Below are 25851 nucleotides of genomic sequence, written 5' to 3'. Positions count from 1 at the left end.
TTCCTTCTCCATGCCCATGATACATACAAAACTACTTGTTTGGCTCCAAATGAAAACGAATATGCATTTTTGCAGATTTGGATACTCATTTGCAAGGTTTTGGATGGTCGGATCAAGTTTTTGAGATCTAGCTTATTATTTTTTTATTTTTGTAAAAAAAATTTAAATCAAGAAAATGCTTCCTCCCAAATGGCGTGGTCGTACAATAATAGTTCATGCTCCTCTTCATTTAAAAGAGAAAAATATGGTTATAATTTACCTTAAGCAAGACTGTGCCTTGAAAACTAAATTGAAAGTCAAATTTTGCAATTGAAAAGTTTTTTTTTTTTGGATATATTAATGGTGGGAATTGAAGGGGGAACAGTTGAAAGAAGTTCTTGAGAGACTCTTTGATACACCAAGATCACCTAAAAATGTGGCTTTACGTCCATTCGTGATCTGTTATTCCATCTAGTGGCCTTCATATTCTCTAAACGCAGTTGTGTTAGGTTCAGATTTTGTTCTATTCTTTCAAAGGTATAACCCGGTAGGCATCTTTGGACCGCATTAAATAAGACTCTACAGCCTTACTTTAGAAAAAATAAGTTAAAATAAAAAATAGCAAGTAGTCTGAAGATCCTCAGTCCGATGAGCAATTGGGAAATGAATAAAAAACGACTTTTGGATCGAACCTTTACATATCTTACAACCATACAATAGAGTAATTGTGCCACATGGTAACATTGTTGCCCATTGGATTATTGTGTGTGAACAGGAGAAGAAGTAGAATGACTCTAATGTTTACGGCAAACTGCACGAAAAAGTCGGGAGACTATTGCGTCCATGGCCCTCACACAAGCATGTCCTCTCTTGTTGCCAAAACAAAGAAAGGCTAGTGCTCCCCATATGCCATTAGCATAACCCAAGGCAATGAAAGCATAGAACGCAGGTGTCATGTCCACCAACCCTTCCTCTCCTTCATCTTCATCTTCATCTTCACCATCATTATCGCTCGATGCAGTTGGCACATTTGATGACAGAGTTGTCGAACACCTCTTTCTTTGTGTATTCAGGTTTGGGTTTCCACTAAAAGAACTCTCATTGAAAGTACAGAATTGTGTTGTGTCTGGTATCTCACCGGATAGATTATTATTTGCGACAGAAAAGATGGACAAACGGGTAAGTCTTGTTAATTGAGAAGGAAATTCACCAGGGAGTGTATTGTAAGAAAGATCTAATGTTGAGAGACCCAATAACCCTCCAAAGGATTTGGGAATTGGACCTGTTAGAAGATTGTTGGAGAGATTCAACATGGCAAGTTCTTTTAAAAGCCCCATGTTTAATGGAATAGGGCCACTTAATTTGTTTTCCGACAAATCCAAACCGGTCATGTACTTAAGAGCATCCCCGAGATAGCTATATGTATTTCCCTTTGTAAATTCCACCTTCTCTTGTGAGATTGTGCAAAGCTTATAATCTATTCGGGCCCCGGAACCAAGTTTGATAGAAAAGGTCAAAAATGGATTATAACGAGATGAAATGGAACCAATAAAGGATGCATTTGTCCATGCAGAAAAATTATTGAAGCAAGGAGGTATGGGACCTTCAAGGTTGTTTTGGGAAAAATCCAAGACGGCCAAACTTTTTACTTGACACAATTTAAGTGGAATATGATCGAAAAAATTGCCTCTCAAGATTAGCACTTCCAATTTGAAATGCCCAAATAATTCAATTGGAATGGGACCAGATATTTCATTATTTGCAAGATTTAAAATAGTTAGATATGGACTAAACAACATAAGGTTCCTCGGTATGGTTCCATTGAATGCATTGTTATCTAGATGGAGTGATACCAAATTTGGATTGCAAGGGTCCATTCAAGGAGTTCTTAGACAGGCTCAAAAGCATGAGGTCATGTCCTCTGGTCAAATTGGGGGGTATTTCTCCAGTGATTTTGTTGTTCGATATGTCCAAAATTGTGATGTTATAGGGGAAAATGGAAGGCAAATTTCCTGAGATGTTGTTGCTAGACAAATCCAACACTCTCAATCCCTTCAAGCCATTGATGTAAAACATTAAGATATCATTAAGGGAATTCTGGGACATTTTAAGTGATTGAAAATTTGGAAAATAACTAGAGAAATTTCTTGGAAAATTCCTACTGATTTGGTTGTTAGAGATATCCAAATTATTGAGGTCGTAAGATATGTTAGGCAAAAATTGTACTCCTGTGAGCAAATTCCCATCCAACAAAAGTTCTCCAGTGTTTTTGAGTAACCAAGAGGGGATATTCCCAATAATGTTGCTGTTTGAGAGATCAACAGTGAGTAACTGGTTTTGAGTCGATAGGAAGCCTGGAGAACATAAGTCGAACCTTCTCATGTCACACGATGACAACTTGAGACTATAAAGCTGGAAAGTAGGCGTAAAGTTGTTGTGGGAAATGGTTAGCTTAGAGTTTTCAAAGAGGTGGACATATTTGAGGCTAGAAACATTTGCAAAGACTGTGAAGGAGAAATCACCTGACAAGTCATTATCATTGAGAAGAAGACCAGTCAAAGAGTAAAAGGAGGGTGAGGTTGGCAATAGACAACGGTATGCTCCCTTCAAGTTTATTTTCGCCGAGGTCAAGCCATTCCAATGAAAATAGGCTGCCAAGAGATTCTGGTATGCTACCGGAAAGTTGATTCCCATATAGTTTTAGACCATTGAGACGGGACAAGTTACCCAGAGTTGATGGTATGCTCCCTTCAAGTTTATTGTTGCCGAGGTCAAGCCATTCCAATGATAATAGGCTGCCAAGAGATTCTGGTATGCTACCGGAAAGTTGATTCCCATATAGTAGTAGATCATTGAGACGGGACAAGTTACCCAGAGTTGATGGTATGCTCCTTTCAAGTTTATTTTCCCCGAGGTTAAGCAGTTCTAATGATAATAGGCTGCCAAGAGATTCCGGTACGCTATCGGAAAGTTGATTCCCATATAGTTGTAGAACATTGAGACGGGACAAGTTACCCAGAGTTGATGGTATGCGTCCTTGGAGCCGATTCCCATCTACATAAAGCTTTTGAAGGGAAGAGAACAAACCCAGTTCCTCTGGAATTCTTCCATTGAGATCATTGTAAGACAAATCCAGCTCAACCAAAAATGTTAGGCCACCAATGGATGGAGTCCCATTTAGATCAAGTTTCTGAAGGGAAGAGAGCAAACCCACCTCCTTAGGAATTCCTCCACTAAATTCATTGGAAACCAAGATTAACTCAGACAGGTTCTTTAGCTTTGAGAGCTCTGCAACCATAATGAAATAACCATGCGAAAAGTTTGAGAGCTCAGTAATTACTATCACCTATCACGAAACAACGATGAAGAGAATATGTATAAATCTGTCAACTGAACGGGACTCACCTTTTACGGGCAACACACCAGCAAAGAACCTCAGTTCCAAATGTTGCAGCTGGCTGAGTCTAGTTAAGGAAGAGGCATTCAGCATTACAGAGTTTGTATATCCATTGATCTTCCAAGGTGTCCTATATACTCTGAGACTCACAACATGAGAAGAGGAACTGTGGCAATCTACTCCTTCCCACTCAGAACAATTCAACCCCTTCCATGAATCCATTTGGACCTTCAATGTAGCATTTGGGTTGGAATGAGAAGCTTTGAAATCCAAGAGGGCCACTCTTTCATTTTCTCTACAAAATGGGGAGCCCTCTAAGGCCATGGAGAAATCGAAAAAGCACAGGACAGCAGTGAATGATAATATTGGGATAAGACGCAGAGGGTGGGAAAGAAGGGCTCCTTTTTTAGCTTCCATGGTGCTTCTATTGACTAAACAAGCACGGATGAAATGCTTGCTACAAGCCCTCCTCGCTAGTCCCTTTTATAGGGGGGCAAAATTTCGGGGAATTAGAGAGTATTTCATATTTTTATTGTCCACAAATAATATAATTTGGGTCCACAAATAATATTAGGGGTGTGTTTTGTGTAGAGCCGATGCTCTAAACCATCAAAGTAAAGCACACCTTCACGTAATGTTGAGAAATGTATTTTCAATACTGTAAATGTTTGTAACAGCCTTAAAATATATTTTTATAAAACAGACGTAAAATATATTTTTATCTTTAATTATAAAGTTTAAAATTTCATAAATAACGTGGATCGAACACATCTATGAAAATATTGAAATTTGACGGTCCAAATATAGGTTACAAGATACACTATTTTGAAAACTAGAAATCCATGTTTTTCTCAGGTCCATGCATCTTGATGTCGAGATGATCAATTTGAGGATATTTGAACATCAAAACCAACTCTTCTAGTGAAATTTTTGAGGTGGGCTCTAATTTAATTGTTTAGAGCCTCGACTGTATATAAACGTTTTCCTAATATTAGAGTAGAGTTGTAGATGAGTTGGAAAAATATGTAGTGCGCTTAACTTTCAACCTTCACACCTCTAATTTCCGCCATCTACTCATGATTCCTATAATTAATCAACTCATTTTCATCTAGATCTCTGCATCATTAAATAAAAAATTTCATCTAAAGGAGAAAAATATATAATTTATTTGGGGAAAGTTTGTAAACCCAAGAAACAGCGCTGTTGTCAAATGAAACAAAGAAAAGAATGCATATTAAGAATTACCCGAAGATATCATTCAGGGGTCAAAACTCATCGCAAATAGTAACGAGGCCAAAATGTTTCGATTTATTTTTTAGTTTTCATTTCATTCAGGTTTCTTCCTAATTATATATATATATTAAAAATGCCCTAATTCCTTTGTTTAGGGTTGGAAACCCTAAACAAGCATAAGCATTTTAATAATTTGATCCACCCTGAATAAGTAGGGATACTCCTGTCATTTGTTTTAGGCCTCTTAGGTAGGTCAACTTACTAAAATACCCAAAGCTTTCTAAATTGCCTGCCTGAAAGAATTAAATTTGTATTTTGCTAGAATTGAGCTGAGGTATCCACCTGAAATAATCAAAGTAAGCCGTCCATTCTGGCATTAGAAATCTCTTTGATGGACTAAAAATATATTGCCACTCCCAATCGTAAATCTTAAAGTTCCAAAATAGTTGAAACTCAAATTTTTAATAAATACTTGAAAATCTTAAAAGTGGACGGTCTAGATAACTTGTTTGGAACTTAAAATCCTTTGTTTCTTCATCAACGTGCTTGTGTGGACTTTTTCTTTCCCATTAAAATTTGCATCCCCAACAGGGCATCATATTGCCCCAATAGACACCAACTCGGGGAATAACTTATCTAGGGTTTGCAATGCGTCGGGTCGCTTTCAAGTCTAACCACACCTAGACCTGAAAAAATTTATGGGATCCGGACTCAATTAGACCTAGATCCAAATCCAGATCTAACCAGATCTGATTGGACCCTATCCAAAAATAAAAAAATATATATTTAAATTTATTTAAGTATTATATTAGATATATACAAGTACTATTTAATTATTTTAAGTAAAACATATAGTTTTATTTATTTAAATATCAATAAAATGTTATTAAAAATATATAATATCAAATATTACTTAGATAATTATTATTAGGCTTGGCATTATTTGAGTCGGAGCTGGGTCCTAACTGATCGTTCCAATAGAAAATTTTGACAGGATTGTTTGAATCCATCTTATCCAAATCCTCATACTTGTTTTGGAAACCAAAAAGCAGCACCTGCTCTACAAATCAATTTCCAAGACTTATAAAATTGGAATCTCAGTTTGACTGATGCAGTTAGCTAATTTATTTACATTTATTATTGGGTGCGGTTTGTATAGACCCGAGACTCTAAACAATCTTGTCGCGAAATATGATTTCTATATTGGAAATAATTATGATAGCCTTAAAATATATTTTCATATTTAATTAAAAATTTTAAAGAATAAAAAATAGTGTCGATAGCGTAGATCTACATAAATTTGAAAATCTCGAAAATTGACAGTCCAAAAATACGTTACAAGATACATTATTTTCAAAACGTAAAAGGCATTTTTTTCCTCATATCTATGCATCTTGATGACAAGATGATCAATTTGAGGATATTCGAGCATCAAAACTACCTCTTTTCATGAAAGTTTTTAGGAGGGCTCTAATTTGATTGTTTAGAGCCTTGGCTCTATAAAAACTTTTTCCATTAGAAAATATTTCATATTTTGAGAATTTTATTGTCAGGTCTAAAGTTGTTTTTTATTTTGATGTTTTATTTTATCTTTGTTTATAAGGTTCAAATTTAGAAACGACTTCTTTTCCCGTTTCCATGAAGAGAGGAGTTGAAGACTTGGCTTTTGATGATTTTCAATGACCTTTCTTTTCTTTTTTTTTTTCGTTTTTTTTTTTTTACCATTAACAAAATTTGGTGACTTTTATTGACTTCCGATTATCTTTGAAATTTAGAGGCCAATGTGTTTGCCCACAAATAACACTATCGTAGATGGCACGAACAATCACCATCACATATGAGAATTGTAGATTAGTTAAAAGAATATGTCATGCGCATCAAATTTTCCCACATTGCTTCCATCATCTCTAACAATTGTTTCTTTTCTCATTAAACCTTCATGCATTAATTTCCGCAATCAACTCATAATTGTTATAATTACTAAAAGGCCTTTGCTTATTATTGAGGGTTTCCAAATCAAGAGCAAATTGGGCATTCTTAAAGACATTATTTTAGGAGGATCATTAATTAATAGTGAGAAAATTTGAAGGAAACTTTATTAATTAAGATGTTTTGGCCCATTTAATGATTTTTGCAAGGGGTTAGGCCCTATTATATGGAATTTCCCAAATATTATGTGATTTTTCAAGTGTTGTCAAGTTTTTCCCTCTAAATGTGGTAACCATTGTCCATTTGTGGTACTTTGCCTCCCCAATTGCCTGCCTATTAATGTGAAAGAATTAAATTTGTATTTTGCTAAAATTTCCTTGAGGTATCCATCTTAAATAATCCAAGAAGGCACACCTCTAAATCATGTCAAAAGATGGAGTTTCTATACATGAAGATAGGTACAATGCATTGATGTGATTCAGTAAAAAAATTTCCATGACAAATGCAGAAAGTCAGGTCCTCTTAAAACCATCTAAGAAAGAGAGACGTGTGGATCCTCTCCATGTCAAGAGAGAACGACAACTGCATCTCCAAGTCATTGGAGAGAGAGAGGCAATTGTTTGCATTGACGACTGAGGCCATTCTATTCCATCCATAAAAAATTTTCTTTTGAAACAATGGCAGGAGCCATTTCTTCCACAAGCGGACCTCTAAGTTCGTTGTTTGATGTACAATATGTGGACTTTCTCCTCCCTGCAGCCCCAAAAGGGCTTTATATTGCCCTAATAGGCACCAACTTAAGAGATAACTTCTCATATAGGGGTGGCAACACGTCGAGTCTGGCCAAACCTAGACCCGACAAGACCCGTTTGGACCGACTAAAAAAGAATATATATATATATATATATATATATAGGAAAAGTCTTTCCAACGTCTACAAGCAAAAATAAATAGTAATTTTGCCTACCCTTATCACTGTCCAAATTTCAACGTGCTGTCACGATTGTCCAGTAGTGTTTTATTTTTCATTTTTTTGTACAAATCAAAATGACTTGAAATTTGGAGGGTATGTATATCTTACTGAGGTTCATCTAATAAAAATATAAAAACATTTATCCGTAAAAAATTAATTGACCAAAATACCCCTGAAACGTTTCAAGGGTATTTTGATCAATTGTTTTCATGTAAAAATAATTTTTTAGAATTTTCGAAGATTCCACTATTTTTTATGAATACACGCTCCAAAATTCAAGTCATTCCAATTTGTAAAAAACAAATGAAAAATAAAACACTATTGGACAATCGTGACCATGCGATGAACTTTGAACGGTGATGGGGGAGGCCAAATCACTGTTCATTTTCACCTATAGGCATTGCGTAGGGTTTTTCAGAGAGAGAGAGAGATATATATATATATATATATATATATATATATATATATAGAAAAAGCAGGGATTAGGCCACTAGCTCTGTGAACATATGAGCCCAACGGCCCAGAATTAATCTGGGCCGATTTGACGATCACGGATGTCTGATAATGTTTGAATTTAATTTTTTTTTTTACAAATCCGAATCACTTAAAATTTTAGGAGTGTATTCATCAAAAATAGTTGAATCTTTGAAAAATATTAAAAAAATATTTTACATTAAATACATTGACCAAAATGCCCCCAAAATGTTTTTGAAGGTATTTTGATCATTATTTATGCTAATAATTTTTTTTACATAATTTTATTAGGTGCGCCTTGATGAGAAGAACACACGCATAAATTTTCAAGTGATTCGGATTTGTAAAAAAAATTAAAATTAAAATTCAAACATTAAATGAGGTTGTTACCGTCAGTTCGGGCCAGATTCAATCTGGGTCGGTGGGCTTATATGTTCATATGAATTAGTGGGCTATAGGCCAATCTGACGATCACGGATATCTGGTAGCATTTGAATTTTATTTATTTTTCTACAAATCTATATCATTTGAAATTTTAGGTGTCTTCTTCTCATCAAGGCGCACCTAATAAAATATAAAAAAATTATTCGCAAAAAATAAAATGATCAAAATACCCTCCGAGATTTTTATAAGGTATTTTGATAAATTTATTTCATGTAAAATATGTTTTTGATATTTTTTCAAAGATTCATCTATTTTTTATAAACGCATGCTTAAAATTTCATGTGATTTGGATTTATAAAAAATAAAATAAAATTCAAACGCTGCTGAACATCTATAATCATCAGATCGGCTCAGATTCAATCTGGGCCGTTGGGCTCATATGTTCGTATGAGCTAATGGGCTAATTTTAGCTTTTTCATATATATATATATATATATATATATAGGGTTTGTTTATAATTAAAACCCCTCAACATACAAAGGTAAATTTTTGAAAGGGTTGTGATAAGTGTACTTATAAAAAAAATCACGAACTTTTTATTTACAAAGGGGGTCTATGATAAGCCCTCATCTTACCATTTAGAGTTGATTGGTCGGAAATCCCAAAGGCACTTTCCTGTAACCTCCCGCATTAGATAAGATGCCCTTCAAGCTTGTGAGTATTGAGTACGTCGAATAATATATCCTATTAATTTTATCTTTTCTATTTTGTCTTCGTATTTGGGCTTGACTTAGACGTGTTACTCAGATGTAAATTTACATGAGCAATGCCAATAAAAATCGTTAACAATGTCAAAAACAAAAAGTGAATGAGATTCGATCTCCTAAAAGGCACGTAACTATTTCTGGTCAAAAAGATGAGCACTGTCAATCCACTTTACCCAACAGGACGCTCAAGCAAACACTAGTAAAAGTCTAGATTTTTCAAATCATATTCCAGGATACGGTTTGTATAGTGCAAAGGCTCTAATCAATCAAAGTAAAGCGCACATTCAAATAACGACTAGAAATGTGATTTCAATACTGGAAATCGTTGTGATAGCATTCAAAAATAGTGTAACAGATTTATGAAAACTTAAAAATCTTTAAAATCTTTAAAATTGTCGATCCAAAAATGTTTTACAAGATACACTATTTCCAAAACATGAAATCCAGTTTTTTCTCATGTCCATACATTTTGATGTCGAGATGATCAATTTGAGGATATTTGAGCATCAAAACAACCTCTTCTAATGGTATTTTTTAAGGTAGGCTCTAATTTGATTGTTTAGAGCCTAGGATACATATAAACTTTGTATAAACTTTTTCCTTATAAAAAAGGATGGTAGAGGGTCGAAGTCTTGCAGGACAACTGATTTGGAGAATAGCAACCATTTAATCTTGTATATTGCTTTCTCCACATGAGTCCCACCAATCTCCTACTCAATGAGCAACTTTTTGGCCACATATTTAAGATTCAGGCAAAAGTAACAACAAGATTTATTTTCTTAAAGTAATAAAAAATTAATAATACAACAAGATACTCGCGAGAATGAGTTGCTGACAATAATCCTATCGCAACAACATCAAATACATTTTGATCTTGCATATGGTATTTCAACAACTCTAAAAAGAATGCATTTTTGTTATCTTTAAGGATCATAGTATCTGTAATCAAGGTAATGACAACCTCCACTTCATAATTATCAAATTTGACAAGGCACCACATATTAAAGTTGGATTAAGAAATACGACAAGCACATGAATAAGGTGAACTATATTTTTCTTTCATCTCTTTCTAAAATTCTTCAACAATTCAATATATCAAGATTCATTACTATCACAATTTCTCTTTAGTGCTTCCTTTGTCCTCTATATGGCTTCATATAAGTATCCTATGGTTGATCCCTCACTCTCAACTAAATGAAGCACCATAATAAGAGGCTCTAATGTGGTGTTTGTATCTATCGTACATTCCACAATTAGGGATTTAAATTATTTTTGTACGTTCTTTCCCATTTTCACTATTGCTGTAACTCATAGCTCTCCACTCAGAGGATGCAACTATCAATCTCAAACCCTCTTGTGCTTGCAATATGAATTAAAGTAACACACAATTAATGACAAAAATGGTTTTACAATAAATTTTTAGTTTTTTTTTTCCACATGTGGGCTTTCTCATTAATTATAAAATAATGGTATGCCGACATAAAAGATTCACTATCAGCTTGGCATCATTTAAGATATCTTTTACCCAAGTGACTTCTTTATCAATGTCTTCTAAAAGAAAATCTATCCTATGGGCAGTACACCGTGTCTTATGAATATGAGGGAATTTCGATTCTGTTAGACCATCATAAACTCCATAATTTGATCCATTGTCAATCACAAGTTGAACAAAATTTAATGACCCTTTTTCCTCAATGAATTTTGAAGCACATTTTCAATAAATAATCATGTTTTTCTATGCTCAGATACCTCAAATGTATTTATAAAATCTGAACCCCTTTGGACAAGAAGAACCAACAATGAGGAAATAATGTATTTTATAACATATTATCTACACTGTCCACTTTCAAGATTTTCATATGTTTATAGATCTACTTGATTTTAGCCATTTTTTAAATTTAAAATTTTATAATTAGATATAAAAATAGATTCTGAGATAATCCTAAGAACATTTTATATCTAAATTATATACCATAATAAAATTTGAAGGTGCACCTTCCCTCTACACCTACGGATGCATCCGTATGCCAACTGCACCCTTGTTTCTACTGATACTTTGTTATGAAAGTCTTTATATATTCACTTAAAGCCCCAATTCTAGACATCCTTAGTGATGTCTAGATGTGTGATCTTTTAAAAGCTAATTTTAGTATTGGCCTTTTCTAACTGGTATATATATTGTCCTGATAAAGTCTAGAAATTTGTCTAGCATTGGTTGTTGCAAGAAGGAACGTTCAGGTCCATCTGGCTGGAAATTTTAGATATCTCTGCCTCTCTTTCAGTGTCTTTCTCCCATGTGTATCGTGAGGTGAATGTCCTTGCTGATACTTTGGCCAAAGTTGGGGCTTCTCTTTCCTCTATTTTGCTCTCTGCTGATGTAATTTCTTTTGCTTGATTGCTTTAATAAAACCTTAAAACTTTTGTCAAAAACTTAAAGATAAATTTTAGAAAATTATCTTGCATATTTAGTTTGTATGAGAATTCTTTTGTAAAAATATTTTTAGACAAAATAAATCCCTCAGGGGATTAGGTAAGGAGGTTTTTTTCACATCAATCGGTCCATTTTTATGGTAAACTTTCCTATCGTGCTCCAATTGGTGTGAGAAAAGTTCGATATCTGATCACATGGGGGACTCCTTTCATATGGAAATGTTTTCACGAAAAAAGTTCTCAATCAAACTTGCGCATGCTTGTAAGCGGTAAAACGCTGGGAGAACTGCAAAACCGAAAATGTTCGCAAATAGTACAATGCTGCTTTGCCTTTTAACTCTTACTATGAATACCTTTAGAGCAAATATCTATCAAAATTAATTTTCCATTGAAGAATTGTCAGGCTTGTTACTTAAGTTAGAGTAATAGAGTGAGAGTTTGGGATTTTGTAGAGAAAGAGTTTGAGAATAGAGAGAGAGAGTTTGGGCACATTGAGATTTTGGTAGCGAGAGAGTGGCCAGTTTGGGGAGAGATATATTCAAGGACAAAACATGAGATCTCGGTAGAGAGAGAAGTTCTAAAAACTTTAAAATACAAAATATTAGGGAAGTTATTAAAAATGGTATTATCGTTCCAATTTTATTAACTACTTGACTGGGAGATAAATATAAGAAAAGATTGTGCTGAGGTTTTGGATGTGAGAAAAAAAGTATTAGAGGTAAAATGTGTAAAAAACTGATTTTTAGGATATCCATAATTGCCCCTTATTCTTGTAAAAAACATTGGCACGTCTTTTGAAAGCCAAGAAGCATCATTGCCTCTACAAACCCATTTCATGACTAATAATTTTAGAAATATTAGATTGGTTTTATAAGTTACCTAATTTTGTCCACAAATCAGAGTGCCATAACCAGCCGTGTAATCGCTGAGTATTTTCAAAACTCTAGCCGTCTATGCTTTTTAGGACGTATTTGTTTAATTAATAATGAGAAATTTTGTAGTAAACTTCTTTAACTAAGATTTTTTTTGGCCCATTTAATGATTTTTGTAGGGGGTTGTGCCATCTTATATGGTATTTTTCCAAACATCACTTTAATTTTCAAGTGTTAACAAGTATTTTGGTCGACGTTGTCCGTTGGGGGTCCTTTGCCTCCCCAGTTGCCTGCCTATTAAGGTGAAAGAATTAAATTTATATTTTGCTACAATTTACTTGAAGTATCTACCTGAAATAATCAAAGTAAGGTGCATCCCTAAATCATGCCGAAGGTGCAGTTTTGGTATTGGAAATCTTTTTGATGGACTGAAAATCTATTGCACTCCCAATCGTAAATTTTAAAGCTGCAAAATAGTTGAAACTCAAATTTTCAATAAATACTTGAAAATCTTAGAAAGTTTTTAGATAATATGTTATAAAGATGACTTGTTTGAGACTTAAAATCTTTTTTCTCTTCATCTCCCTGCATCTTGATTTCAAGATGATCAATTTAAAGATGCGACTTTCTCTACAAGAGCTGGCCCTCAAACTTCGTTATCAACTATGCATTGTGCCATGTGCGGCTGTTTCCCATACAATTTCTGCACATGAACATGAAGATACTTACAATGCATTGACCACATGATTGAGGGACACAAAATTTTCATGAGGAATGTAGAAAGTCGGGTCCTCTCAAAGCCATTTAAGAGAGAGAGAGAACGAGTACTCTCCATTATTTGAATAATAACACTATTTGGGTCGGGTCCACATGGATCCGGACCAGTCCAATATTTGGACCCTGGCCCTATTTGTGAGGTCCAATATTTGGATCTATACCTGGGTCCGAGTCCATTGCCACCCCAATTGTCAAAGCGCGGTCAAGTGTAGTTGGCTGCTCAAAATGCCATTTATGCTTCTTTGTTTTGTGTGTGCGTGTGTGAGAGAGAGAGAGAGAGATTTCTCTGTGTATGAGAGAGCTTTATTTGTGCATGTATTTGCGCGTAAGAGAGAGAGAGAGCGCTTTGTTTTTGGGGTGTAGTTTGTATAATGTTGCAAGCTTAAACAGTCAAATTAAGATGCACCTTTAAATTTTATTATAAAATATAATTTTGGTATAAAAAATTCTTAATATGGCTTAAGAAGTTATTTTCATATATAATTATAAAATCTTGAACTTTAAAAATAATTCAAATCAAGTAGATCGATAAATCTTTTTGCAAGATACACTATTTTGAGGACTCAAAATATTTTTTTTCTTTTTATATTCATACATATCGATGTCGAGATTATCAATTAGATTTCCAATATCAAAACAATGTTTTATGATGGATTCTTGGGGTGCATCTTAATCCTACATTTTAAGGTTTCAACGTTATATAAACCTGTTTTTTTGTATTTGTACGTGTATGTGAGAGATATGAAGATTGACGACAATGACTTGGGTTAACATATACAATAAACAATGGGAAGACTTTGACAAGAGTTAATTGGTAATGGGGTGCGGTTTGTATAGAGCCTAGGCTCTAAACAATCAAATTAGAGCCTACCTTCAAATAGTATCAAGAAATGTGGTTTCAATATTTGAAATCTTTGTGACAGCCTTAAAATATATTTTATATTTATTTATAAATACTAAAGCTTTAAAGATAGTGTAGATCGACAGATCTATAAAAAGTTGGAAATTTTTAAACTTGAGGATCCAAAAAAGTGTTAAAAAATACACTAGTTTAATAATTTGAAGTCCATTTTTTTCTCATGTCCATGCATCTTGATGTCGAAAAATGTTGAGATGATCAATTGGACAATATTTGGGCATCAAAACAACCTTTTCTAGTGAAAGTTTTTAGATAGATTCTAATTTGATTGTTTAGAGCCTAGTAAACTTTTCTCATTGGTAAGCGGCTCGTTCACGTTTTATTAAAAAGAAGAATAACATTTTGCTCCCTTATTCGAGAAAGAAGAACATATGGTGAGGAGTCACTTGCTTTTCCTTACCAAACGAATAACAAGGCTCACTTTTTTATAAAGGGCGAGGTTTGTATAAGGCTACCTTCTTATACTGTAGAAGTAAGGCACACTTATAAAATTTGTTGGAAATATGGCCTAGCCTAAATTCCAGTAGTCTCTCATTATGTGGGAGCAATTGAGAGATTGAAATCTTGACGTCTTGCGAAATGAAGCCCAGATTCTTTTATCCCGAGTACGCATGAGGCATCGCGAGTTCACGTGTTGAGAAAGAAATTTATCAAGGGGGTGTGAGGGTCACCTCTTAGTAAGGATTTTATAGGTTAGCCTCATGTTTATCTGCAATCGGCCAGGGCTTGGAGAATCCAAATAAGAAAAATAGAACCCGAATACTTATTGAGTATTCTCCCTGTATGAAATGGTCAAGGCTTATGAGACATAAGTCCCCATCCTGACACGAGACCATTGCATAGCATGTGCATTTTCATTTCGTACGGGAAGCCACTCTTCCAAATGTATTATCCGAGTTTGGAAGAGCCAGTGCACATGTGCTTTGAGAGGATCCTTGTAATTGAGTTGAATCATGTCTCACAGGGATACACCTGTATTCCATTGGGAGCCGAATGCTCGAAAGTTCTGGCTCAGCGGTTTTGATATGACCAATTGTGTGTCACTGCTTTAGACTATGGAACATAGGTCTAATGGGTAGATTTGAGACTTGACGAAACATCATTCGGGACTAGCTCAATGGAGTACTCTGATACCTATAATTGTTAGCCTGGGATCTCTCTATACCTTTTGTTTGATTTTATAATGATAAGAAAACATAATAATTGCTCAAAAATACTTTAAATATTTATTGTGAATTTTAGAGAATTATTTTGAAATTTTATTTGCTAAAAAAATAATAATAAGGGTTTTCATATTATTTGGCTCAAATTTCACTTTAGTATTGACCTGGTAGTGTCATGTGACGTTCGAGTGGCCATAGGATGCATGGCAACCCACACCTCACTCTGGGATCATGGCCCAGCTGGGCCTTGATCCCTAGGCAGAGGACTAGATTGGCATTTGGTTGCTTGTTTTATAAGGGGTTGTGTTATGGTGTCTTGTTATATATTGTTATATTTTGCTATATTATATTATAAATTAAGGCCCTCTTGTTATTACGTCTTAATTAACTCACACATGGGTCATGCATGGCATGTGTGAAGTTTAATTAATTAATTTATTTGATATTAAAGAGAGAATACATTTTCAAATTTGTGTTGAAAAATATCTTCACACACATGTGTGAAGGGGACATTATCTTTAAATTTATTGATTTGAAATTTTAGATCTACAAAGTGGTTGGCTTTGATTGAGAAGAATATCTCCACATGTGTAAGCTTTGCCAATTACTTCTTTGCCTTTTAGCCTTTGTGGTTATCTACTCTAATACATTATTAAAAACAAACTAAGGGTATTTTTGTAAGGCCATATTTGATATAATTGGAACGAAAACATGGGCCAAGGATAAAATGGTAAAGTGGCATAACTTAGGGTAAGGGTGAGTGATAATAGTGTGAAATTCCATCTCTTCATCTTAGTGGTTGGATGGGGATGGGAGGCTTGGTATATTAGCCTCTCACGTACCTTTGGATTAGTGCATCAAGGGTGTTGATTGAATTCAAAGTTACACTCATGTCATAAAAGCACATCATGAGATCTCAAACCCTAACTATCTCAACTCTTGAACTATTTTGGAAAGTTGTTGCTCCCCTCCTTCTTCTAAGGTTTTGTGAAAGAAAATTAAAGAGAGAGAGCTTTTAAAGTTCCATTAATGGTGACCTTGATGGTGGTCCTCTTTTCTTATGCTTAAGTCTATAGTGTGCATTAATCAAGGTAAACTCCATTGAATTTTTTTTTCTCATAAGATCATATCCTTGGCATCTATAATTGCCGGAGTTTTGAATTTAGAAAATTTTCATTGATCTTAGAATCCCCATTTAATCATCTTTTTCATCATGCTTTTTTATAGTGTGGTCCTTCATGAGTTATAGCCTATATGCATGAGAATCCATGATCATGCATAGTATCCCTTAATTATTTTGCTTTAAACCCATCAAATCATTTAGTTTCAAAGTGTCACTCAGTTTTTAGAACTTTATATAAGGACTGGAAATGTAGGGATAAGCTTCAACTCCTCCCTTTCCGACGCAGTTTTGGTGTTGTATTGGTCCAAGTGGGGATAGCATTTGTCCATGGGGTTTTGACAAAATAAAAAAATATGTGAGAAGACATAGATATAGAGGTAATATATATTATATATAATACTAGTATACATTAATAATATAAAACATATAATATAATATAACATAATATAATATAAATATATATTAATAATTTATATATTATATTTAGGGTTCCAATCTCGGATTAGAATTTTACTTCTTCATTTGCTCGAGCAATGGTAGCTTGAAAATCTATATTTCTCTAAATTATGAATTTAAAGCTCCAAAAATAATGCAGATATAGTTAGTCTAAACATACTTTAAATTTTAGAAAATGAATGGTCCAAATAGTTCATTACATTAATTCTAGGACTTGAAATCTTTCTTGTATATTCTTATATTCTGTGGCCGGGATGATTAATTTCAAGTGGATGTTTAAGGTACGCTTTATTTCTATAGTTTGATGTTCACACTTCATCTAAACTTGTTCCTTCCTTAAATCAGTGTGTTTAGTCACGAGTTGCAAGCTTATAAGCTATCAATCAAAATAGATAGCCTTTGAGGCTTTAACATTATTACTTTATTTTTAAATTTCATAATTTAAGTTGGAATAAATTATGTTTAACAATAAAATGTTAATAATTAAATTTTATAAAAATTAAAAAATGTCGCATTCCTTATTTGTATTGGAAATAAAAATTAAGGGACTCCTTATAATTTGAGGACTTAAATTTAATATTTATGGAAATAAACTTTGTTCATTAAGACTCTATTGTACAAGGATAGCATATTTTCTAAATTCCTACTAATACAAATATTTGTTAAAAATAATGAAGTTAACTATATTTTTTTCATAGAATTGCAATGGTATGCAAGGGAAGATCCTAGGTTGTATTAGGTTTTATTTATGTAAATTAATGTTATATTTTCTAGACATATGTAAGTCATCTAGCCGGTATTGCAAAAGAAAGAATGCAAAAAATTTTATTGTACATGTTGTGCTAGATCACTTACCCCTTTCATTTTTCATGAGTACTCATTGTATTCTAACACTTGTGATGTCCTACACTTGGATTGCCTGATTTGTAGGCCGAGTGAGTTCTAACACAAAGCAAACAGGGGAGATCCTTGTCAATGGTCGGAAAAGAGACCTAGCAAATGGAACATCGGTATGGACATACCTTACTTGATGCATTAATTCGGGATTTTACGTTGGGATCAGCCCTCTTAATTTAGTCGTTGGACCCTATACTGAGGAACATGGTTCCTAAATAGAAGGACATGGTTCCTAAAGTTCTATTTAGTATGTGCTACACCATGGGAACATCCAAAATCCATTGAGAGATTAACAACAATTCTTGATGATGAGCAGTCAATTGGATAGAGTTAATCCCATTCATCATTTAGAACACAATACATGCTCTTATGGTGTAGGATATATCATGCACCTTAAATGTAAGGGTGCGGTTTGTATAGAGCCGAGGCTTTAAACAATCAAAGTAAAGCCTACCTTCAAATAGTGTCGAGAAATATGGTTTCAATATTGGAAAGCTTTGTGATAGCCAAAAAATATATTTTATCTTTAATTAAACATTTTACAGCTTCAAAAATAGTGTAGATAGAGCAAATATGTGAAAACATGAAGAGCTTGAAAGATGACGATCCAAAAATGCATTACAAGATGAACTATTTTCGAAACTTGAAATCTATGTCGTTTCTCATGTCCATGCATCTTGATGTCGAGATGATCAATTTGAGGATGTTTGGACATCGAAATAACCTCTTCTAATGAAATTTTTTAGGTGGGCTCTAATTTGATTGTTTAGAGCCTCGCCTCTATATAAACCTCTTCGTAGATGTAAAGGACCGATCCAGCACCGATCACTTTCAATTTCTAATCTATATAGGCTCAAATTCCTTTTGGAACCTAGGCCCATGTGACACAGGGTGATACACTCATGACCACCCTCACGGTATGGGAAGCGGTGTACTACTCAGCTCAGCTCCAGTTGCCCAGCACCATGTCGAGCTCCCAAAAGAGAGAGAGGGCTGAGACAACCATCAGAGAGATGGGTTTAGAAGACATGATGCATACAAGGATAGGGGGTTGGGGCGTTAAGGGATTAAGTGGTGGCCAAAAGAGAAGGGTGAGTGTTTGTACTGAGATCCCCCGAGACCTAGCCTTCTCTTTCTTAATGAGCCCACTAGTGGGCTCGACAGTGCAGAATCTTACCATGTCATGACTCGAATTGCAAGTTTGGATTGGCATGATGGTCGAACCGTGGTGGCATCGATACACCAGCCTAGTGCTGAGGTGTTTGGCCTCTTCAACACACTATGCCTCCTCTCCACTGGGAAAACTGTGTATTTTGGCCCGGCCACTGAAGCCGATGAGTTTTTTTCACTGAGTGGCATCCTGTGCCCTTCACTGAGAAAACCATCAGATCACTTCCTCTGCACCATCAACTTTGACTTTGATAAGGTAATTGGAATATGCACCATCTCTCCCCCTCTCATGTCTATGTGGGCTTTTGGACCGGGTTTGAGCCAAGAAAATAGGGAAAATGGGTTGAAACCTTTACGATATTACTAAATGGGTTAAAATATTACAAATTACAATTGAGGATATGCCTTTAAATTTCATTATCAATCTAGCACTTCATCAAAGAAAATGTTAAAAACTATCCAAATTTCACCCACTCAGTATTGACAAGCCAAAAAAATTAGAGGTGTTTTGGTAATTTTACCGTCAAATAAGACACTTCTACCATTTAGTTATGGGAAAAGATTATACAGAGCCGAGGCTCTAAACAATCAAATTTGAGCCTTCCTAAAAAAATTCACTAGAAGAGGTTTCTTTGATGCCCAAATATCTTCAACTTGATCATCTCGACATTAAAACTTTAAAGATTTTCAAAATATTGTGTTTTGTAACCTATTTTTAGTAAATATAAAAATATATTTTATAGCTATCACAAAGATTTTCTCGATACTATTTGAAAGTAGGCTTTAATTTTATTGTTTAGAGCCTAGGCTCTATAGAAACCACATCCTTTAGTTAAAGCTTATTTGGGGGTAAAATTACCAAAGCACCCTTAATTGTTATGGCTTCCTAATATCGAATTGGGGCAAGTTGGAAGACGAAGTTTTTACAATTTTTTTAAGTACCCGATTAATATATCCATTTATATTAAGTGTAATTTGTAATCTTTTGATTCTTTTAACTATATTGCAATTGGTTTCGACACTTTTATTGATATTTTTCTAAAAAATAAGGTGCACTGACCAATGGGCCCAATTATTTTTGGGCCGAGCTATGCCATGCTGAAGAATATATATCATAAATATTTATATGATGGCCCAAGTCCAGCCCAATACTTTTTCAAGCTCTTCTAGGCTTGCAATTCTTGGATTTGGGCTGGTGTTTGTTGATCCAAGGTTGTTGCTTGTCACTAAGAAGTAGTCAATTTCCTTACGATATTGAATAAGGTCCCGAGGCCAAGGCCATAAAAGCTGCTGCGGCCATTGATATCTTAGTAAAGTCTTACAAGTCATCCACCATTGCCAAACAAGTCCTTGCTCATGTAGCTGATATATCGAAGAGTGTAAGACCTCTCTCTCAATCTCTCTTTCTCTCCATATGTGTGTATGTCTAACTCTCTGAAAGATTTGTTATAGGAGGGAGAATCATTGACAAAGAAAGGAAGCCATGCAAGCTTCTTTACACAAGCATCAGTCTTGACAAGAAGATCTTTTGTGAACTTGTATAGGGATTTGGGATATTATTGGTTTCGCCTAGGAATCTTCATGGCATTGTGCATGTGCGATGGCACCATGTTCTTTGACATTGGCCACAGCTTGGGCTCCATTCAGGTTAGTGTGACATTGTGCTTCAATTAAAAGTTTTTTTTCCTTTTTAGGGTAGATTAGTGGGGAAAAGGCTTACTTGTGGTAAAAATAGAACTCAAAATGTCATATTGTGGCATCTGATCGCGTATGCCTTGAGTCCATTCAACTTCAATCAAAAGTTGAACAACCTAAGCCTATACCTAACCTCGTGTATTTTGTATTGACAAACATTTTAGGCGAGAGGGTCCATGCTCATGTTTGTGGCAGCATTTTTGGCGTACATGGCGATTGGAGGCTTCCCTTCCTTTGTGGAGGACATGAAGGTTGCTTTTTCGATACTATCTTTCCATATATTTCTTTTCCTTTTTACAGCAACAATACAAAAAAATTTGACGACTCAATTAGAATACTAAAGAAAAAAGAATCAAGAGTATGGAACCATGAACCTATATAAAAAATGTGCAATTTGTATAGAGCTGAAGCTCTAAACAATCAAAGTAAAGCGCACCTTCAAATAGTATCGAGAAAGGTAGTTTCAATACTGGAAATCTTTGTGATAGTCTTGAAATATATTTTCATCTTTAGTAATAAAATTCAAAGTTTCAAATATACTGTAGATCAAGCATATCTATGAAAACTTGAAAATTGACTGTCCAAAAATGCAAATGACTAGAGACTCTCGCTCTCTCTCTGCCTCTCTTACATGGATTGATCCTCATGGTGACAGATCTTCGAGCGTGAGAGACTAAACGGGCACTACGGCGTGGGCGCCTCTGTGATTGGAAACACCATCTCTTCCACCCCCTACCTCCTCCTCATCTCTCTAATCCCGGGTGCCATCGCCTACTACCTAGCTCGTCTTCAAGATGGAGCTGAGCACTTCATCTACTTTGCTCTAGTCCTCTTTGTGTGCATGATGCTTGTAGAGTGCCTCATGATGATTGTTGCGAGCCTCGTCCCCGACTTCCTCATGCTGAACGGTGGCTTTTTCCGACTGCCTAACGACTTGCCTAAGCCGTTCTGGAAGTACCCAATGTACTACATTGCATTCCATAAGTATGCTAACCAAGGTTTTTACAAGAATGAGTTTGAGGGTCTTACTTTCCCTAATGGCTTATTAGGAGGGTCACCCACCATAACAGGAGAGAAGATTTTAACAGAGACATGGCAAGTGGAGATGGGGTACTCCAAGTGGGTGGACTTGGCCATATTGTTGGGCATGGTGGTTTCATATAGGCTCGTGTTCTTGGGCATAATTAAGTTTAGTGAGAATGTGATGAAGAAAAAATAGTTGAAAAGTAACTTATTGAAAATAGCATAAAGTAAATAATATTATTAAATGTATTTTAAAATAATAAAAAAAAGAGACCATGAAGTAAATGGCAGTCGTAAGGCCTTTGTGGCCATACTCCAATATGTAAGGGCTTTTTTGGCTCTTTTAGCTCGGCCTTGCTAGCAAGCGACACAAGAGTAGAAAGAAATGCCCTTTTCTCCTAGAATAGAATTTGTTTCCTACTGTACAAATTAATTTGTTGCAAAATTACTACTGATTTTATATCTACGTGTTGATAATAGTGAAGATACAAGTTTTCCTCCTATCTCTTTGTCTGTTTGACAGATGAAACAAGCTGATTTTGTAGGAACATGGAAGTTGGAGATCCACGGTAAATATACAGTACACGTATTGGTACACTTAGTATGAGGTTGGATAACCCTCGAAATTATCAAATATGACGCAATCCCCTTCATGGTGGGCTGTAACAATCCTAAAATTTCAAAAAAAAAAAAAAAAAAAAAAAAAAAAAAAAGAAAAAACAAGAAACGATGCTTTTAAATAGGTGATGGTCTGTTTGAGTATGATGGTCCTTGAGGACCATCACTATTTTCAAAAGTTTTTACTTTGGTTTAAACTTTTGCTTTTGCCTTAGCCTGTTGCTTTTGCTTCTTGCTGCCTGCTGCTCGCCATGTCCTTTAGCGGACGTGGTTTTCGTATGTTAAAAGCGGACGCTTAACGCGACACCTCAGGTATGAGGTAGAGCGTAATAAAATATTATAATAATACGTTCTAAGAATTTAAATAGGGGAGGTGAGCACTCCTACCCTAGAAAATTTTGAGATCTCTCTCTCTCTAGCCGAATTTTATCAAAGTTCCCTCTCAAATATTTGTGAGTAAGTGACATCGTCTTCCCGAAAATTAGTCTAATTTTAATAAATAGTGATATTTCCGTCTAGGATCTTTATTTTATCAGTTTTATGTGTAAGTGACCTCATTGTCTCGAAAAATAATCCATTCTTTTTAAAAATAAAATGAAATAATTATTTGTGCTTATTATCATGAATTTTAGGCACGATAAAGTTTATGCGCACACGACCTCATTATCTTGAAAAATAATCTTTTTAATAAAAATTGTGATATTTTATCTATGTTAGAAATTTTGAATGCTGTAAATTAGAAAAATAAATTTATTTATTTTTTTTTGTCTATTGTTAGAAATAAATGTGATATTTTTGCTTTTAGTAAAATTGTGATATTTCTTTCTACTGTTTTGAATATTTAGACATTGTAAAATTCATGTGCAAATGACTGCCTTATTATTTAAAAATTGACATTTTTGCAATTGATTATAGTATTGTTGTGAAATATTTATTTGTGGATTGATATCCCATAAATTGTGATAATTCCGTATTATTGAATTTCTATAAGAGTTTTTCTATACATATTAAATTGGCAATTATGCTAGAATTCCTTTACAAACTGCTACCTTTCTAAATTTGAGCTCAAAATATTTGATTGGTTATTTTTGAAATGTTATAGAGAGTGACTGTTATTAATGGTTTAAGTAAAATTGATATTAATGATTTCAGTGATATGTTGAGTACATGATATTGCTGCTTTCGAATGTTTAAAGAGATTTAGAAATAATTTAAGTATGCAAGTGGACTCATCCGGTTCGCCGGTGAGGTATAAGTGGACCTATCTGGGACGCCGGTAGGGATTAAGTGGACTCATCCGATATGTCGGTGAGGTGTAAGTGGACCTGCAGGGATTAATTGGACCTATCTGGGATGCCGATAGGGATTAAATGGACCCATCATGACGCTGATGGGGTATATAGGTGACCTGCTTGGGACGCCAGTAGGGTATTTTGTGAAATGCTTTGAATTATGTACTGCCGTTAAAAGTGTTATAAGCATTTCAATTACTCGGATTATACTTAATTATGCATTTATTGAAAGTGAAACTGTTGATGCATTTCTGTTAATAGATCTCATTTTGGAAAAGATTGATATCTTTCAAACATGATTATTTTTGGGATTATGATGATCACTTACTGAGTAGCCAAACTCATCAAACTATGGTAAACATTTTTCAGGATAACTGCGGATTCATTTTGAGTGCTAGTCGAGATCAACCTTGGAAGATACTGTTGTTGTGCTAGCTTTCTTTATTTACTTTGTAAGACCTCGCCACTGTAAATTTGTCCTATCAATAGATGTATATATGTTTTGTCCGTCACATCTCAGGAATAATAGTATTGTAAATTCTTGGGGTGTGACAATTATGGTATCAGAGCAATAGGTTTAAGATCCTTAAGAAATTTAAAAATAATGTACTTAAAATCACATTTGTTGTGTGTACAGATCGGGATAAAGTCAAGATCCGGAATAGCTGAAGCCAATATGGAAGGAATTCACAAAGCCTTGGAAAATATGGTTGCTCTAATGCAACATCAGATGGAAAACAACAATCCACCCAGGCAGTCAGTTACAGGAAATGGTGGGAGTAATATCGAACAATTTAAGAAATTAAACCCACCTTCTTTTAAGGGTGTTGTAAACCCACTGGAAGCCGAGGGATGGATTATGCAATTGGCAAAAATATTCGAGGTTATGGAATGTCCTGATGATAGGAAGGCGGCCTTGGCAGTTTTTATGTTAGAAGGTGAGGCACAACACTAGTGGCGAATGGCAAAAGGAGTATTGGTTAAAGAAAATAAAACCTTGACTTGGGAAGTATTTCTAGAGGCATGTAATGAACAATATTTCCCAGACTTTATTCGAGACCCAAAAGAAATGGAATTTCTAGAATTAATCCAAGGAAATAGGACAGTAGCACAGTACAAGGCCAAGTTTACTGAATTAGCCAGGTTTGCACCACATGATTAACAATGAGGCAAGAAAGGTGAAGAAATTTGAAAGGGGTCTCAGGCCAGCTATTAAAAGCAGAATATCAGTCTTGAAATTAAGAACTTATGCTGAAATAGTGGATCGTGCCCAAATTGTCGAAAAAGATTTTGAAGATTACCAAAAGACGAAAAATCAGAACAGTCATGTTAGACCTACATCATCTAATCGACAACAGTTTGAATGGCCAAACAAGAAGCCAAGGCCCTCGCCATTTCAAAACCCAATAGAACCTTGTAGAAAATGTGGGAAAAATCATGGATCAAGCCCTTGTTATTGGAATACCGGAGCTTGTTTTAAATGTGGAAAATTGGGACACCAGATTAGACAATGTCCTAGCTTACAGACACAACAGCTTCCAAAGCAGGGAGAGATAGCTCCAAAGCCTCAGATGAAGGGAAGAGTATTTGCGATTACCGAGCAAGACGCTCAGGCCTCAAAATCAGTGATCCAAGGTACTCTTACTATCTTCCAAAAAGTAGCTCATGTTTTGATTGATCCTAGATCTACTCATTCATTTGTGTCACAACACTTTGCATGCCACTTAAAGGTAGAACCAGAACAATTAGAATACATTCTAGAGGTAGCCACAACGATGGGAAATTCAATTAACACCAATATAGTGTACAAATCATGTGTAATAAAGATAGAAGAAAAAGAACTGTTGGTTGATTTAATACTCCTGAAAATTCAAGATTTTGATGTAATCTTAAGCATGGATTGGCTTTCTGCATACCATGCAAGTATTGATTGTTATAAGAAAATTGTTACCTTTAGTATTCCGAATCAACCAGAATTTTACTTCAATGGTGTCAAAGAAGACTCCCCATCATATTTAATCTCTTGTATTCGAGCTAATCGCCTCCTTCGAAAAGGGTGTCAAGGCTTTCTTGCCTATATCAAAGAAGATAGGAAGGAAGAAATAAATTTGGATACCACTCCGGTTATCCGAGAATTTCCCGACGTTTTTCCAGAAGAATTGCCAGGATTACCGCCTGACAGGGAAATTGAATTCTCCATTGAATTATTGCCAGGGGTAGCACCAATTTCTAAGGCACCTTACAGAATGGCTCCTGCAGAACTTAAGGAACTGAAACAAC

General features: G+C 34.9%; 1 protein-coding gene and 1 pseudogene across 1 annotated transcript; one reads left to right on the top strand and one right to left on the bottom strand.

Moving 5' to 3' along the window:
- Positions 1-704: 704 nt before the first annotated feature.
- On the bottom strand, positions 705-3845 carry LOC18427400 (uncharacterized). Its single transcript, XM_088864603.1, has 4 exons — positions 3385-3845; positions 2532-3267; positions 2142-2353; positions 705-1816 (listed from the first exon to the last, which is right to left on the bottom strand). Exons 1-4 carry the CDS (start codon positions 3791-3793, stop codon positions 774-776), a joined length of 2400 nt encoding a protein of 799 aa, XP_088720729.1. The 5' UTR covers positions 3794-3845; the 3' UTR covers positions 705-773.
- A 14815-nt stretch (positions 3846-18660) lies between these two features.
- LOC18425516 (ABC transporter G family member 1-like) lies at positions 18661-21887 on the top strand (annotated as a pseudogene).
- The last annotated feature ends 3964 nt before the right edge of the window (positions 21888-25851 follow it).

This window comes from Amborella trichopoda, chromosome 4 (assembly GCF_054954075.1).
Source record: "Amborella trichopoda isolate Santa Cruz 75 chromosome 4, AtrichopodaSantaCruz75HAP2 v2.0, whole genome shotgun sequence".
In the NCBI taxonomy this organism is placed as follows: Eukaryota; Viridiplantae; Streptophyta; class Magnoliopsida; order Amborellales; family Amborellaceae; genus Amborella; species Amborella trichopoda.
Note: the sequence above shows the minus strand (reverse complement) of the source record. Positions and strands in the feature narration are given on the sequence as shown.

Coding starts and splice junctions, on each gene's coding strand:
- LOC18427400 (XM_088864603.1), bottom strand. CDS start 3,793: ATGGAAGCTAAAAAAGGAGCCCTTCTTTCCCACCCTCTGCGTCTTATC. Junction 2,354..2,531: donor CTCCTTTTACTCTTTGACTG/GTCTTCTTCTCA, acceptor TGACATGAGAAG/GTTCGACTTATGTTCTCCAG. Junction 1,817..2,141: donor TATCTCTAACAACCAAATCA/GTAGGAATTTTC, acceptor CACTCCATCTAG/ATAACAATGCATTCAATGGA.